The 18,937-nt window shown below is 38.3% G+C and overlaps 1 protein-coding gene across 1 annotated transcript in view; it reads right to left on the bottom strand.

Annotated features, from left to right (window-relative positions):
- Positions 1–2,042: 2,042 nt before the first annotated feature.
- Positions 2,043–18,937, bottom strand: part of LOC113407489 (fibronectin type III domain-containing protein 7-like) — a 19,565-nt gene continuing 2,670 nt past the window's right edge. The window contains exons 4-12 of the mRNA XM_026656078.1: positions 16,251–16,505; positions 13,698–13,958; positions 12,903–13,160; positions 8,448–8,702; positions 6,904–7,161; positions 6,087–6,341; positions 4,050–4,304; positions 2,968–3,222; positions 2,043–2,104 (exon numbers count right to left, since the gene is read on the bottom strand). Coding sequence (XP_026511863.1) covers positions 2,043–2,104; positions 2,968–3,222; positions 4,050–4,304; positions 6,087–6,341; positions 6,904–7,161; positions 8,448–8,702; positions 12,903–13,160; positions 13,698–13,958; positions 16,251–16,505 — 2,114 coding nt within the window. The remainder of the gene's footprint in view (positions 2,105–2,967; positions 3,223–4,049; positions 4,305–6,086; positions 6,342–6,903; positions 7,162–8,447; positions 8,703–12,902; positions 13,161–13,697; positions 13,959–16,250; positions 16,506–18,937) is intronic.

Here is an 18,937-nt window from a genome sequence, read left to right as displayed (position 1 = left end):
AGGTGAGAGAAAAACATAAATGACCAACACAGTCAATAAATGTTGCTTATGTAGGTGTCCCCAGCAGTTTCAGTTAGGAAATTGAATGGAAAGATTGTATTCATTTGAAACCACACAAAAAACTTAGAGTGGACCATACAGTGTCACCAATTTGTTAGCAAAAAGTAAGTGCTGCTTCAAAAATCAGTGGCACAATATACTTCAATTTAATTAATAATTGTAACTTGGCCAGGCTCTAAAAGATAGAACACATACTTTCAAAAAGTGCCATGGACTCTTTGCTGACCATGAGTGGTTCAAACCTCAGTTTTAGGTCTCATGTAAGAGTATAAAAGTCTTGCAGTACTATGCTGGGCTACTGGGACAGTACAGATTCAGAGGGTATAATGTTCCTTAAATGACACATCTACACCCTTCTACTAGCACTCTGTTTTTCCATCTAAGTGCTGACTAGGCCTGACACTACTTGGCTTGTAAGAACTAGTGAGAATACAGCCTGATGTGGTATGGCTGCAGGCCAAAATATAGGTAATATTTGTAAAACATACTCATAATCTAATTTTTCAAGATATATATATAGCTATTTATCTGTGTAGGCGGTGAGTGGAATCCCACTTAAGTCTATTTAGAGTTTAAGAATACATGATGTTGTTAACAAGTCTTTATTTGAATGAGTTTGGAATGGTCCCAATACACAAGAGGGGTGAAGCCACAGATGGGCACCGTCCTCAACTAAACACCAGTAAAGCATTTATACCATACCACACCACACCAATCACGAGTTCTATATGTGCCACATATGTTGGAGAAAAAGTATTTTAGGAATGTTTTTCTGAGTTTTACAAAATTAGGACCATTTTTTGGTAACCCTATGCCTGTAAAGCTAGCTGCCAGGAATCCAACTGTGCAAGGCTCAAAGGAAGCCATCTCCAAAAGTTGTAAAATAACTTTTCTGTATATAAAGGTGACATAACTTTAAAGTGTAGTGTCTCTAACCCTGGAAGGGGAGAGGTAAGTGCTGGTTCTGATTAGAAAGGAGAAAATCTCCTTAATGATATAAAGCTCTTGTTTCTACCTCTGTAAGGCTGTGAGAGCTCAAACTTCACAGCTATGGCATTTAGAAAATGCTGTTAGTAGCTCAAAGCTGAATCTTGCCTCTCCCGGGCCTCAGAGAAGTGTAATTTGTGGGTGTGAATTACACATTTGGGGAACAATGATGAAATATTTCCCTGACATGTATTTTTGTTTGTGGCTGGTTGAAACTCCTCAGAATTTTGGAAAGTTAGACATCCAGTCTTGATTTAAAGACTTTAAGTGACCAGAATACCACATCCTCATGGAAGATGTTCCAATGGTTTTTACGTGCTGTTCAAAATTTGCATTTTATTGGGCACTGGGCAGATAGACACAAGATAAATGTATGACATGTTTGTGCTGTTATAATATGCCTTCAGTTAATTTCTCACTTGGACATATGTGTAAGACCAGATTCTCTCACTAGTTTGTCATTTTTTGCGCAGGGTGAATACCATATAGAGGAATCCTCTGGTTTTCTACAGCTGGCATACAGGTGCTTTGCCAACCTCCCTCTTACAACTGTAGTAGGGGCTGTGGCCAGGAGAAAATGGATATGGCTAGGATTTCCCAGGACCTCAGCAATCCCTGGCTGTTATAAGAGCCCTTTGGGGCCTTTGGCAGGCATTGTACTTAACAGCAGCCTTCTGGCTGTTCTAACTTACACTGGAGGACTGGATTGGCACAGAGCGACCCCAACATGAGGGGACCAAAACCATCTTTGCACACTCCCTCCTGAGTCATATTGTGTGCTTCTTAGCTCCAGCTGAGGATCTATCTAGGCCATGGTATATATGTTTTATACAATGTAGCTTATAGAAGTTGTAATACATATTATGTTGGGAGTAAATATTTTATCTGTGATAGAATTAAGAGAGTCCCCCTGCCAGAAAATAATATATGTTATTTAAAAGTAAAGTACTCTTTCATTCTAAGAGAAACATATCTCACTAGAACCACCATATTCATTAGAGGTGAAATGCTGACAGCATTCTCGTACCCATTCCAACAGAACTTCCAGAGCAGGTCACTAGAATGAAATACAAAGAAGGGGCATGAAAGTTAAGTGTATAATTATAAGCTGAAAAACATTAGCAATTTGTATAGTAAGGGCCATATTATACAATTAGGCAATCTCATTAAAGTTTAGTATTTTTAAAAATAATTCCATAATGGATTGGAATGTCTATCATGAACAAATAAATCATTGTTTGTTTGGCTTTTTGTTCAGTGCTTCCAAGATAATTCTGCTAATATGAAGCATAATTTTTACAGGAAGATTGTAGAGACAGTTTGTTTTTATAAGGGTGGCTCACTAGTGTTGCTTCTGATTTTTTTTTTAATTAAAAAGAGAGCATTAAGGTATTTGAAAACCAGTACATATGAAGAATTACATTAATTTAAAAGCAGACTAAGAAAAAAAATAAGAGTTTGGTACCCAACAACTAAAACTGATCCCCAAAAGAGTAAACCATGCTGCAAAAAGCAGCCTTGTTGTGCATTTTATTGTCATTCCTTTCCATCTACATAAACCACTAGTATCCAGACTCAACACACACAGCCCTTTGCTCCAATACTGATTATTCATGTCAGGATCAAGAGAAATTCATGTGAATTGGGGTGTGTCATTTTACAGCCAAGCACATAAGCAGAAAATGTCCTTGATTTCTAAGCCCTGGCCCTGAAAAGCCCCTTATGTTTCAGGTTATGTGGTGAGCCAGCACTGGGATAGAAAACTTCTGCTCCATGCTGTATCTTTGTTTCCTCTTATTCTGGAATATGACCAGACACAACTACAAGCCAGAATTTGGCCCTATATAAATAGTCTATAAATTACACTGAAATGCATCTAACAAAATATACATAGTTGAAAGGTCTATAATTGAGTTTTACCTGAATATATTTTTTTAGGGCAAAGTGTAAGCTTTGATCCTTTCTCAGGAACAGGAGAAACTACCACTGTATAGACATCCCCACAAGGTATCTCGGTGACATCACAATAACTCAAACCTGAAGTAGGGGTACAGGTGAAATTGCCTTTTGATCCATATAGATCTGTACTTATCAACCCTGCAGAAGCTCGCCAGTATATTCGGATACCATTATTGCCCAGTCTATATAATTTCACCCCAGAAGGACAGCAAGCACCTAACAAAGAAAATAAGATTAAGTCTAAACTACAGATTATGTTTGTTCTTGAAAGGAAATTATAAATTTTCTTAACAGGTTTCACACCTGACACCTACATTCGAACTACAAAGGTTCATCATCTCACACAAAATCAGGGTAATTGTACAAGGCAATGGTGGGGAATAAGGGAATGAAAGTCGCCCTCCAAACTCCCAAACAGGCTGTGGTGCTGGAATACAGCCCCTCTCCAGACACTGTTTAGTATCATACATTGGAATACTGGTCACTATTGCGCCCCACCCACTATGGGGAATGTTAGGGCTACCTGGATTCACACAATTGTAGAACCTCTTGGTGTCCCTAGCCTCTGCCAGAAGCTGGGAATGGGCAACAGGGGATGGATCACTTGATGATTACCTGTTCCGTTCATTCCCTTTGGGGCACCTGGCACTGGCCACTGTTGGAAGACAGGATACTGGGCTAGATGACCTTTGGTCTGACCCAGTATGGCCGTTCTTATGTTCTCTCCCATCCCCAAACTTCAAATAGATATTGGCTTGTTTGGGTCTGCTGTGTGACCCCCTTCCATAGTGCACAAAGAGTACAAAAGTCCCCTTGCACAGTCTGCCTCAGTTCCCCCACAGTGCAGCCCTACCATGAAGTTTAAGTGATACAGAGGGCCTTGCATGAATTTCATCCTAAGTATATTTAACTATTTAAAACAGGGAACTGCACGGGTTTTAGCAATTTTTTTAATCTCACATACAACCTTGATATGAAAATAAATCATCCGCGTACTATACTCTGATTTTTTTTCTTTTCAATTCCATTTATCGTTTACATACTGGAAGAATAGTCTTGATATGTGCAGTATGAGGCCAAACCAGTTTCACTAATCACTTTCAGAGACACTGTATAGTTGGTGCCACATGTAATGCATCCCAGGAGACAGTGGTTTTGGAGAGTGTGGCACTTGGCTGGTCCTTTCAGTGATTCCAGTATTGTTATATATGTCTTTGCACCAGCCCCAACAGACCAGCTGATATTTGTTATAGACTGCATCACTTGAGTTACTGTCAGATCATTAGGGCAACAAGGAGCTTAAAAGGAAACAAAGAAAGGGAGATCAACTTTATTGTGTCCACTGAGGTTCTATGCAGATATTTTTGTCAATTATTTTGTTTTAGAAATAGTTTACACCTCTACCCTGATATAACACGACCTGATATAACACGGGTTTGCATACAAAGCGGTAAAGCTCTGACACGCTGCTCTGAGCAGCGTGTTAACGGTGCCGGGCCAGGGCCAAGGGGTTGGGTAAGGGGCAGAGGGTCTTGGGGGCGGTCAGGGGTTCCCCCGCCAGGGTCTAGGAGGCAGGAGCTGGGGGAGGGGCAATTTTGGGGGCCCTGCAGTCCCAGAATGGCCCAGGGAATTAGCAGGGGGCCAGGAGCAGCCCGCTCTGCTTCCCTCGCCCCGGCCCCAGCTGTGTCGCTCGGGGAAGGTGGTTTTGGGGAAGGGATCCCCCTCGCACTCACCGGCAGCGGCAGAAGCGGAGCAGCCCAGCCCCAGCCTGCTCCCAACTTTATTGTGTCCTCCTCCAGCTCCCAGCCGCGGTGCTCCGCTTCCCGCCACAGGTGAGTGGGGGTCCTTTCCCCAACCTCCCCGCACTCACGGGCGGCGGGAAGCGGAGCAGCCCGGCCCCAGCCCGCTATACTCCGCCAGCTCCCGCGCTCCACTTCCTGCCGCAGATGAGTACGGGAGGCGTCCTTTCCTCAACCTCCCCACACTCACCGGCAGTGGGAAGTGGAGCGCCGCAGCTGGGAGGTGGCAGAGTAGAGTGGTCTGGGGCCATATTACTCCACTTCCTGCTGCTGCCGGTGAGTGCCTATCAGGGGGCGGGAGGTGTGGATAGGGGTCAGAGCAGTCGGGGACAAGGAGCAGGGGGGTTGGGTAGGGGGTGGGGTCCTGGGGGTGATTAGGGACAGGGGTCTCTGGAGGGGGTGGTCAGGGAACAAGGAACAGGGGGGCCAAAGCAAGTTCGATATAACGCGGTCTCACCTATAACGCGGTGAGATTTTTTGTCTCCCGAGGACCGCGTTATATCAGGATAGAGGTTTATTTAAAATCTATTCAAAAACTGCCAGTTTTGTCAACTACATTTTTCTGATCTTAAGGCTTGATCCAGCTCTTGTTGAAGTCTTTTCATTAACTTCAGTGGGAGATGGGTCAGGCCCTTAGGAAGAAAAATAATCGTAGTAGCAATTAAAAAAAAAAAAGAGGAAAACTAAGTACTTTTTAGCTAATGTTACCAAAATAGTCAGATATTAAATTTCGGCATGCTACAGTAGCTAACGTCTAATATATAGAATAACAGTATAAGATAAATAATTTATTCCTTCTTCACCCATTGTGTGAGACAGTTATTACCCCAGGATTATTATGTGAAGATTGTTCCAGCTGGTAGATCTTGGTAATAAAAAAAATGTCTACAATGCATCATCAGAATCTCAGTGGTTTTCTCAGCCACATTAAGAATCAAAGTGCTGAAAAGGAAGCCATGCATTGCATAAAGAGATTATGCCATTATAGCTTAATTAGCAGTGACCCAGGAAACATAAGTACCTGTATTTGGGTTTATCAGCAGGATTCAGCTACTAAAGAGTAACATGATCTCTCACTCACTCTCTCTCTCTTTCTCTCTCTCTCTCTCACACACACACATTTGAGCAGATGCCATTCCATTCAGTAGGAAAGAGTAATACATGTAGATACATTGTGAAAAAAAAAACTACATGGACATAGAGACACACACATTTAGCACAGAATATATATATATAAAAAATAAAGGTTATATTTTCAATTACAGATTGATTGCTACGTACCTGTCTCTAAAGGAACACTGTAACTAGGTAAGCTCTGCCCTGCTGTTGTAATTGCCACAGCACTAATAGAGAAAACTGATCCACAGGGAAGACCAGTTATGCTACAGGAATTTCCAGAACTTGTGCAATGCCACAATCCAGCCTCTCCTCTAACAGTAACAGTGTATATAGCTTCATCATTATTGGCCTGCCAGTGCACACTAATTATGGAAAGATCATCCTGTGAGACGTTTTTTATTTCAGGACTGCATGGAGCTGAAAGATTTTAGATAGAGGAGATTTAAGATGTGTTATTATCAGTACATAGCTATACAATATAAAATGGAAGTTATGTCAATAGCTGCAGATTATTGTAGATATTTGACAAACTCACTCTGACAGTGATATCCTAGTCAATAAACTTTGACTAATTTGGAACAGTTTATGAACATATAAACTTTAAATGAGTTTTACAGGGAAAAACTCTTGAAAAACTGACATGTTAAGGTTTTGCATATAAATATACATACTGGAATCATAAATCTCATTTTCAGAAGTGCTGATTACCTAGCAGCTTCCAACCTCGCCACTTATTGAGGTGCCTGGTTATGGATTTAGGAATCCAATCTTAGGCACTCATTTTTGAAAATCTTGACATTAGATTTTCTTTTCATTTGCAACTATGAATTATAATAACCTTTCTTAGCACTCACATTATGTTTTCCACCTTCAAAGCACTTTACGACTGTTAACTAATTATTTAACTAATTACAACAACAACAACGCAAACAGCTAATTATTCCGTGTGTTATGAGATGTGAGAAAAATAGCTATATACCTGTTGCCACATATTTAGATTCACATGATGTATTGCTGTCCCTGATTTCACTGTAAGAATACACAGTGATGTTATACTGGGTGTTACACTGCAATGCAGACAGGATGCAAATTGTGGCAGTGTCATGACACAATACTACACCAACCCCATCAACAGCTTTTGTTTCATACATTTCAGCACCACGGACAGGAGACCAGACAATTTCAACTGTATCGCTGGACACAAACACTGGATAAAAGTCACTGGGGCAACAAGGTGCTAAAAAAACCAAAACAGAGAGGAAATGTCAACAGCGCTCATGAACTGAAAAATATTACATATTAAACAGGGTAGTGACTTGTTTACACAAACACCTCTTATATGAAACCTCCATTATCAAAAATTTAAAAATGAATTATGTTCTCCACATTGAAGTCCCTCATTTATCCAAAACTTAATCTATCAAAAAAAAGTGCCATGTCCCTCATGATATCTGGACAAAGAGAATTCTATTGCATACTCTTTTTTATAGTCAAAGTGTATTCTTACATCTCTTTAGTGTCCCTACAATAGAATTCAGTAATAATCCATTAATCTGAAATAATACAGTACACTTATGTTGCACCTTCCATTTGAGGTTCTCAAACATTTATGAATCACCAAACTAAGCCTCATAATCAGATATTTCCCCATTTTACACATTGTGAAACAGGCACAGAGAAGGTTAGGGACTTACCGAAGATTACACAGCAAAGCTATGGCAGAGCCAGGGCTAGAATTCAGATATCTTGACTCCAGTCCTGTGCATCCATAACACTATCCTTCCCCACCTTTTGAACATGTTTTAGAATGACTGAATGATCAAACCTTGTAATTTATAAGCTGGTGGCATACTTGACTGATAAACTAGCTATTCAAATAAACATTGACTACACTTTAAAGTTTAACCCTTTTCCTTTTAAAAATATATATTTACTAAAGCACTGGTAATCATTGTTAATTTGGGCTGGTCAAAATTTTTCATCAAAAACATTTTTTTCCAATGGAAAATTGGGTTTTTGACTAATTTTTTTCAGTGACAAGTATCTGCTTTCTGTAGAAAATTTCAACTTTCTGTTGAAAAACTGAACACCAAAACATTTGCATCTATAGGCCAAGTTCTACAGCCACCCTACATCTCCCATGACACACCATGGCCAGGGACTTTGAAGATGTACTGAAGTAAATCAGAAAGAGAGGAGAATGTGGTGTATTATGGGAGATGTAGTCCACCACGGACCGTGGTGGACCACGGAGCCCAACCTATACAGGAAAATAGGAGCATGTGGCACTTGCATGACAACTCCCATGGAATACCAAGGCAGCATTTCAAAATCTGAATGCTCTGTTTTAAACAAAAAGTTTTCTGTCCAAAATTTGGGGTAGCAGCCAAAAATTTTCACCTTTCAATTCTTCACCAAAAATTGATATTTTCTGCAGGAAAAAAAACATTTTCCAACTAGTTCTATTGTTAATACTACTAGGGGAATCACCAAATATGTTTGCATAAACAAAGTGCTACTTACCAGTCGTATAATTGAATATATCCCCTAAAGGACTCTGCCCTGCCTTGTTATATGCGAAGACACTAATGAAGTAGGTGAAACCACAATCTGATTGGAAGTGGCATTGGGTATGGGATGTGTTGCAGTGCACTTCCAAGCCATCATCACTTTTCACAAAAACCACGTAATAATCTCCAAGATCTGCATTAGACCATGACACTGACAATTTACCAGGGTTGTCCTCTTCTATTGTTATACTTCCTGGTGCACAAGGAACTGAGAAACCAGATTTAAAACAAAAATGGGGGGAAGGAAGAGATTACAACCGTACTCACAGGATTTTATTTAAGCAAAATTTTTACTACACAAACATCAATGAAAGATATATAGAATATGTGTGATATATTTAGCTTGAATAGTTGGCACATGTCCAGTTCGAAAAGAGCAACTCATCTGGATTTGTAAGGATACTGGGATGACATGTATGTGATTATTTTAACATGGTGCTTGTTCATAACATAAATTATGTGTGTGGGCTGTCAATTAATTGCAGTTAACTCACATGACTAACTCAAAAAAATTATTCGTGATTAAAATTGTGATTAATCGCACTTATAACAATAGAATACTAATTGAAACATTAAATATTTTTGGATGTTTTTCTACATTTTCTATATTGATTTCAATTACAACACAGAAGACAAAATGCACAGTGCTCATTTTTTTTATTATTTTTTATTACAAATATATGCACTGTAAAAATGATAAACAAAAGAAATAGTATTTTTCAATTCACCTCATACAAGTACTGAAGTGAAATCTCTTTATCATGAAAGTGTAACTTACAAATGCAGATTTTTTTTGGTTACATAACTGCACTCAAAAACAAAACAATGTAAAACTTTAGAGCTTACAGATCCACTCAGTCCTACGTTTTATTCCGCCAATCGCTAAGACAAACAAGTTTGTTTACATTTACGGGAGATACTGCTGCCTGCTTCTTATTTACAATGTCACCTGAAAGTGAGAACAGGCGTTCATATGGCACTTTTGTAGCTGGCATTGCAAGGTATTTACATGCCAGAGATGCTAAACATTTGTATGCTCCTTCCATGCTTTGGCCACCATTCCAGAGGACATGCTTCCATGCTGATGATGCTCGTTAAAAAAATAATTCATCAATTAAATTTGTGACTGTACTCCTTGGGGGGAGAATTGTATGTCTCCTGCTCTGTTTTACCCGCATTCTGCATATATTTCATGTCATAGCAGTCTCGGATGATGACCCAGCACATGTTCGTTTTAAGAACACTTTCACAGCAGTTTTGACAAAATGCAAAGAAGGTACTGATGTGAGATTTCTAAAAATAGCTACAGCACTCGACCCAAGGTTTAAGAATCTGAAGTGCCGTCCAAAATCTGAGGGGGACAAGGTGTGGAGCATGCTTTTAGAACTCTTAAAAAAGCAACACTCTGATGTGAAAACTACAGAACCCAAACCATCAAAAAAGAAAATGAACCTTCTTCTGGTGGCATCTGACTCAGATGATGAAAATGAACATGCGTCAGTCCGCACTGCTTTGGATCGTTATCAAGCAGAACCCATCATCAGCATGGAAGCATGTCCTCTGGAACGGTGGTTGAAGCATGAAGGGACATGTGAATCTTTAGCGCATCTGGCACGTAAATATCTTGCAATGCCAGCTACAACAGTGCCATACGAACACCTATTCTCACTTTCAGGTGACATTGTAAACAAGAAGCAGGCAGCATTATCTCCTGAAAATTGTAACCAATCTTGTTTGTCTGAGTGATTGGCTGGCCAAGAAGTAGGACTGAGTGGACTTGTAGGCTCTAAATTTTTACATTGTTTTATTTTTGAATGCAGTTATTTTTTGTACATAATTCTATATTTGTAAGTTCAACTTTCATGATAAAGAGATTGCACTACAGTACTTGTATGAAGTGAACTGAAAAATATTTTTTTTTTGTTTTTTACAGTGCAAATATTTGCAATCAAAAATATATATAAAGTGAGCATTGTACACTTTGTATTCTGTGTTGTAATTGAAATTAATATATTTGAAAATGTACAGTAGTAAACATCCAAAATAAATTTAAAATAAATGGTATTCTATTGTTATTTAACAGAGTGATTAATCGCGATTAAATTTTTAATCATCTGATTATTCGCGATTAATTTTTTTAATCACTTAACACCCTAATAATTTATAAAATTTCTATAGAACAAAGTACATGCTATTTCAGTCACAAGCAGGAAAAAGATCCCATTTTAAGGGCCACACATAAATAACAGCACAGGCATCGTGCAGTATTTCAACAAGGAAGTGAAATATCTATGATAGCAATTTGTAGGTTTGGATGGCATTCAGCAAAATGATTGAATAACAGTTGGCAAGGGATGGCCTGGACACAAGAACACCTTGTATAATGGCATCAGATCAGTTGTTAACTCTATACTTCATCAAAAGCTTGGTCTTTTTGCTTAGGTTTTATTTTACGGTGGCATCCCAAAATAAGACTCACAAATGAGGACCATGTGGTTCATAGATTTAATAACGTTTCCCTTTTCCCTTCCTGGTTCAGTGGTTTAGATCGCAAGCAAGAAATTCAATGTAGTGGTGCCGCTCTAGCTGGAATTGGAGACTTGTCAATCTTATCACCAACCAATTTTGCATTATCATTATTAATCATCATCCTCTGTATTTAAGGTAGCACCCAAAGATCCACTCAGGACCCAGGCTCCATTGTGGTCGGCATTGTATAAACAGGAAAATGTGGTCTTTGAGTTTTAAGAGTAACCCAGGACAAAAATAACAGGAGCACTGGAGGTCAGAACTGGGTATGTTGGCAGAACTTCATAATATTTTGCATTTATACAGCATATTTTTTGAAGAATTTCAATCCATTTTTTCTAATACGCTCACATTAAGACTTACAAACACTCCTGTGCAGTAAGTTAGGGTAAAGTGGCAGCATTATAAACTGAGGCACAACTAGGTTAAATGATTTTTCCAAGGTTGCAGAGTGTCTCTGTGGCAGAAACAGGAACAGAATACAAGTCTCCTGACTCATAGTCCTGTGCTTTAATCACCAGATTATCCTTTCTCACTCAGTACGGGGAAGCTTGCACACCATCTACTTATATTGGGCCTGTTCTCCTCTTACTTCGACCAGTTTTAGACTGGTGTAACTCTACTGACTTCACTGGAGTTGCTTCTGATTCTCACTGGTGTGAGAGGAAAATCAGGCCTGTTGTATCTGCCAACTAAATATGCCATTCTCAAAATAATCCAAAGAAATAAAAATAAAGTTAGCACAGGATTCAGAGGGTAAATGTGAAGCTTCATGCATGAAGTACAACAAAAGTTTCAGAATACACACTGTTAAGTGCCACAATAACATGATAACCACAGAAACAGAGGCTTTTTTTCAACATAGGGATTAATTTTCTTATAAAAGAAACACAGTATCTCAATATTTAACAAGAGCAACAGACGCTCCAGTAGAGGTCACACTCAAAGACAAGGGTCTTTCTCCTCCTACCTCCCCATAAATGATAGTCCAAGTTCACCCAGGGTCTGCATAGTTTTCAATAGCACAGATCCTGGCATATGCCCTTGGAAGTGGAAATTCTGCAGGAGGAGGTAATGGTGAAGGTGCCTACAATATCCCCTTCACTGAGGGACTTGAAACCAACCCCCAAAAGAGGATGGCAGTGGCTAAGAAGGGGACATGGCCAGAGCAGCCAGGGGATGCACCTTTACCCATAAGGAAATTTAAATTGACCTTCCCTGGAATAATCCCTAGGGGGCAATGGTGGTAAAATACTGCCTGCCCTCCTCTGGGGGGAGAAATCCCCAAGAGTTGCAAGAAGCCGGGCTGATGAAGACAGGTGCAATTTGTATCACCTGTAAAGATAAAATTGGCCCAATGCTGATTTCCCCAAACTTTCAAATATATAATAATTAAAAAGCTAGAGATAAAAATAATATGTTTATATAAACACGATGGACCAGATTCTTCTCTGTGTTACTTGACTTCAGTGGAGCTATTTCAGATTTATATTGGTGTCACTGAGAGCAAAATACAGCTCAATTTCTTTAAAAAATATTTTTCCATAAAGTAAAATGCAGCAGCAAAACAGTTTTTCAGTGCACTGCTTTATGGAAATAGCAGCACTTAAAAGAATGCTGCAATGGACAACCATGATGAGGCAGTTTATATACCTAATAATGGAATCTTTTAAATAAGGTGTGAGTGTAATACCATGTGAGGGCCAGACATTAACAGTATTTAACTGTTCTGAAATATCTTAATGATTAGTATAGCAAATTCCCCTAAAACTATTTAATATTAAGCTAAAATTTGGGCAACTTTTGCTTTCTTCTTTAATTTTATGGCAAAAGAGAAATAATATTATGGGCTATACAAGGGTCACTATAGTTCACATACCAGTTTTTAAACTCACTGCATCTGTAGGTTTACTGGATCCAGCACCATTATTGGCTATGACATAAACAGAGTACTCAGATCCACACTGGAGTGAAGACAAAGTGCAGGAAGTGGAAGATGTGCTACAGTTCAGTTTGGAGGCTCCACTGCTGGCTGTCACACTGTAATTTAAAGTTCCCTCTGTTGGTATCCAAGAAACAGTGGCCCTCAAAGTTCCACTATCAAAAGCAACTTGAACATCTGATGGTGCATGAGGACCTACATTAGTTAGAAACAACTGTAAATACACTTAGTATCTGGTGTTTTATAGAGATGATCGTCAACCAGACCCCTCAATCCAAACATCGTCAAATTTTAGGAAACATTATATCCAAATGTAACTTTTGTGGCATAGGCCTCAGCCATCTTCTTACACCTATTACAGTTGCACAGAATTTTTTAAACAATTACTTTAATTTTGCTCTGACACAAAAATTTCTGTTGAAATTTTAATATTTATATAAATATTAATAGACATATCCTAAGTTCCTTTACTCAGTTCTTGCTCAGGCAAAACTTTAATTGAAGTCAATGGTAGAGCTGCCTAAGTAAAGTTTATAAAATTTGACCTATGTCCTCTAGAACTTTCCTGAACCTAGAATTGGCATAAATTGTCATAGCTCCATTTGGACAATTTACACCAGCTGAGGATATACCCCCAATGTGTCTTGTCAAAAACACACATACTACTGTCAATAGCATTTTAAATTATAATTTTACACTAACTTTGGTTTCAGAAGAGCAAACAGTTCTTACTTGTTATTTGGTTGTACGTGAAATCATCTCCAGGTATTCCATTAACATTCCAGGCATGTGCCTTGATGGTATAGAGAGTTCCTGGATCTAGACTGGTAAATACCAAGGAGGTATGGGTGGTGTTCTCTTTCATCATACTGCCTAAACCGTCTGATCTCATGATGGACACAGAGAATCCAACTGCCATATATACAGCTCCCCAGCTCACCACTATGGAGTTGTAACTTGGAGAACTTACAGACAGGATCGGAGCAGCCAAGACTGTTAATTACAAATATACATTAACTATTGGGATTTTCATTAATAGCTATGCTGTCTAAAAGTTAGAAGAGCCAAATTCAGCATAGGGTAAACAGAATAAACTTTCATGGACGTCTCTGGGCCAAATTCAGTGGTGATGTAAATAGTATAAGTTGATCAGAGAATAAAGTGGTAAAGTTAGCATAGTTTGCACCAATTTACTATTTAATAGACTTGCATAGTGAAAGTGACTGGCACACCAAAGGGTGAAAAGTGGATGAGTGCAGCAAGAAAAGCAACTAAAAGGAGTGTGTGAGGTCAGTTAGATTCCCTTATTTTGTCCTGTTATCTTACCCCGCCTTTCAGTTGCTTCCCCACCCCTTCCACACCCTAAGAATGTCAGTGTACGTCTTCTATTAGAAGGTAAAGCCACAAGGTTATACTGACTTACTAAACAATATATAAAGAAATACATATAAACATTTTACTGATGTGGGTTTGGACAGCTATGTTACTTATGCCATGCGTAAGTTATGCAGGTCACCCTAAATGGGTTCCAATAATTTTTTTTATACCAAGGCCTACTGTCCAGGCCTTAGAGAAAAATTACAACTTACACACTTCAGAAATCTATAAAATTTACCTAGCATAATTTATCTATTCATAAACATTTCCTGATTTTAAGGCCCAGTCTCTCAACGCTGTGTCCCACAGGCAGACTGGGAATCTCTCTTTCCTGAACGTATAAAACTCCCATTTCTAGTCTTGATGGGATATTAGACTTTATCATTGGTTCAGGCCTGAATACTGTTCATCTTGAGCCAAAGCCAAATTCTGAGAACTGGTCAAACGTGAGTGATAAATGCAATTTATCATATGGCACAGTAATATATCAGCTGGGTATCACCACTACATGCATGGGTCTATGTCTACTTTTCACTTATATAACGCCTTCCTCCCAAGGACGGTAAAGCTCTTTGAAAACATTAAGCCTTAATGTCATTATTCACATTATACAGATGAGAAATTAAAGTACAGAGACGTTAAGTACAGAAGCAGAGCTGAGAACTGAATTCAGAAATCCAGTCCTATGCACTGGCCATAAGGCCACTACATCTATATACCTATAATTATATTCTTGAACACTGCAGTGGTGATATGTTCAATATTTAAAATAAAAGATTGCACTAATTCATCCCCAGTAAATGCTTGAACTATTTTTACTTTCTGTACTAGAATTTTAAAAGATACATTTAATTCCATGAGCCATATATGTTATGCACTCTAGTAATATGACAGTTGCTATATAAAATCAAAATCTACCTGTCTTTGCCTTCTTTGAAGGCGAAGGTAGGCTTCTTCCTCCAGAGTTTATAGATCTGATGGTGATTTTGTACAGTGTAGCAGCCTTCAATCCTGTCACTGTGCCTGGTGAATTTATGACTATAGTTTCAATGAAAGACTCTCCATCCTGTGCAGACAGTAGATAACTGGTAGCCCCAGGAACAGCTGCCCATTCCACTGTGATACTGTTGCTCAGTTTTGAATAAGCTTGGTCAATAGCAGGTATCTCAGGAGCTAAAAATGAAATTATAGTAAGTTAAAAATCCATAATCATGTTCAAATATAAGGACCTGCTGCTGTCAGGTGCTAAGTGCATTGACCATTTTGCAGGAGGTGTTCAAGACAACTGGGATATAATTTCTTTGATACTTCTAATTTTACTTCTCTAAATGAAATAGCAAATTTAAATTGCATACAAATATAATTGATTTTATTTGTGCCATGAAACAAAAGAAATGTTTGTTCAATGTCTACAGTGCAGTTAGCAATGAAAAACTGCATATAGTTAGCATTGATGATATGCAATTTATATATGTACTCAGATTGTTCTTTAAAGGGGAACGGTAGCACATTAACCAATTCAGTTGGTCTGACTTTGGAGAATGGTTGTTTTGTATAGTCACTTGGGTAGTTCCTATCCTGCAAATTTGTCATTCCTCTCTGTACCTTACTGAGTGATGGAGCTGGGTTTTGGTCTCCCTAACTCTGAGCTATATCTACTTTATCTTAATCTAATCTAATCTAATCCAATCCATCATGTGCCTAATGACCTATAATTATATTCTTGAACACTGCAGTGGTGATATGTTCAATATTTAAAATAAAAGATTGCACTAATTCATCCCCAGTAAATGCTTGAACTATTTTTACTTTCTGTACTATAATTTTAAAAGATACATTTAATTCCATGAGCCATATATGTTATGCACTCTAGTAATATGACAGTTGCTATATAAAATCAAAATCTACCTGTCTTTGCCTTCTTTGAAGGCGAAGGTAGGCTTCTTCCTCCAGAGTTTATAGATCTGATGGTGATTTTGTACAGTGTAGCAGCCTTCAATCCTGTCACTGTGCCTGGTGAATTTATGACTATAGTTTCAATGAAAGACTCTCCATCCTGTGCAGACAGTAGATAACTGGTAGCCCCAGGAACAGCTGCCCATTCCACTGTGATACTGTTGCTCAGTTTTGAATAAGCTTGGTCAATAGCAGGTATCTCAGGAGCTAAAAATGAAATTATAGTAAGTTAAAAATCCATAATCATGTTCAAATATAAGGACCTGCTGCTGTCAGGTGCTAAGTGCATTGACCATTTTGCAGGAGGTGTTCAAGACAACTGGGATATAATTTCTTTGATACTTCTAATTTTACTTCTCTAAATGAAATAGCAAATTTAAATTGCATACAAATATAATTGATTTTATTTGTGCCATGAAACAAAAGAAATGTTTGTTCAATGTCTACAGTGCAGTTAGCAATGAAAAACTGCATATAGTTAGCATTGATGATATGCAATTTATATATGTACTCAGATTGTTCTTTAAAGGGGAACGGTAGCACATTAACCAGTTCAGTTGGTCTGACTTTGGAGAATGGTTGTTTTGTATAGTCACTTGGGTAGTTCCTATCCTGCAAATTTGTCATTCCTCTCTGTACCTTACTGAGTGATGGAGCTGGGTTTTGGTCTCCCTAACTCTGAGCTATATCTACTTTATCTTAATCTAATCTAATCTAATCCAATCCATCATGTGCCTAATGACCAGCTGCCAGAAAATCAAATGTTTAAAAGGCTGTAAAAAGTGGGCCAAATTATTCCTTAAAGCATTGACTTCATTAGAGTAGCGTCAGGAATAAATCTGGCCCAGCATGGCTTCAGTCACCAGAATATTACAGCCCCCTAAGGAGATCATCTGCTAAACTGAGGAAGAGGAAATGCTAAATTACTCTGCATCTTTGGGGACACTTGTGCCCTTCTACAGTCTTTCAAACAAGCACTGTGATTTACCTGTGTAAAATGTGCTACTACTGCAGGTTTTAAACAAGTTCAAATACATACTAACAATACATGCAAGACTGGATTTATTTTAGATCATTATTGAAGTTACTAATGACGATACCAACCTTTTGATCATGGTCACCCTAGATAATCTAAGTGCATCTTTCCCATGTTGCTCTGTAGCCAATCAGTCCTGGAAAGTGTTCATATTATAATCAACAGGAAATAGCTTTGCTTTCTACAAAACAATCTAAAATGGGAAGACTGAATCCTAGATACTATATGTTAAATACTGCAACTAAAGGAACCTTTTTCTAACAGCCCTTACTGTGAGCCATTCAGAAAACTAAATGTCATGTACTTCAGTCAGACAAGTACCTAGCTATAACTCTCCCAACTAAACTGCAGTAATCAGGATATTGGGCCTTGAATAAGCACATATAGCAGGTTCCATATGTTGTAAGGCTGCAAAAGACCAAAAAGAGCAGGAAACCTCACAAAATGGATGAAAGTGATCCAATTGCACTAACTGTAAAGAGAAAAGTATCAGAGGGGTAGCCGTGTTAGTCTGGGTCTGTAAAAAGCAACAGAGAGTCCTGTGGCACCTTTAAGACTAACAGATGTATTGGAGCATAAGCTTTCGTGGGTGAATCCGACAAAGTGGGCATTCACCCATGAAAGCTTATGCTCCAATACATCTGTTAGTCTTAAAGGTTCCACAGGACTCTCTGTTGCTTTGTAAAGTGAAAATGTATCCAGAATGTAAGCTTGCACCAGCACAACTACCAATTTCAAGGCAACTAACCCACGAGTTCAGAGACTTTGGCAGCAATTACAGGAGTAATATTTCCACAAGTATGAACTCTTGAACAATATCTCTACTGTATTAGGCCCAAATATTTTTTCATTCAGCATTAGCTAGGCATGTCCCCTTTTCCACCATTTGTAAAAATTACAAAAAACCCTATTTTCTACATTTCTACATTTTTCTTTTAAAATATTGTGCAAATTTAAGTTAAGTCTATAGGAGTTTGTCTGATAAATGACTGCAGGATTTCACCCTTAATCGGGGACCAATCCTGCAAACCTTCCACATAGGGAACTCTTATTCAAGTCAAAGGGAGCTGTGTGCCCACGGGGCTTACAGGAGTGGATCCATAGTATATTATTTATTTCAGAACTGCATTACAGAGCATTAAAACATTATGCTATTTCTCCCATACTGAGGTAACCAAGAGGTGAAAAAGAGGTAGATTATATTCTAAACTTTCAGGGTGACCATAACCATGAATTTAATTTTAGTTATTTCCTCAATAAGATGAAAAAATTGAAATTTTTGAAAAGAAAACAGATATTTCTAAAGTTTTTCAATTAAAATAATTTTAAAAGGGAATTTCAAATGATTGATTTATTCAAAACTAAATATCAGTTATGGAACAGGGAAGAGGGAATACTGTCTATCTAGGTTCTTCTATAATGCCCAAGGCTAACTTAAACAGTACAGAATCAGGTTCTAAATGGAAATAAAATGTCAGTTTTTCACATTTATATGACCTCACTTTTGTGTTCTTTAATTAAAAACAAGGCAGCTGATTTTGAAAGTTGTGATTAGGTGAGAATTGATGCAAGGGATGCACCACACACACACACACACACACAC

This window comes from Terrapene carolina, unplaced genomic scaffold (genome assembly GCF_002925995.2).
Source record: "Terrapene carolina triunguis isolate 2854851 unplaced genomic scaffold, T_m_triunguis-2.0 Scaffold211, whole genome shotgun sequence".
Taxonomy (NCBI): domain Eukaryota; kingdom Metazoa; phylum Chordata; order Testudines; family Emydidae; genus Terrapene; species Terrapene triunguis.
Note: the sequence above shows the minus strand (reverse complement) of the source record. Positions and strands in the feature narration are given on the sequence as shown.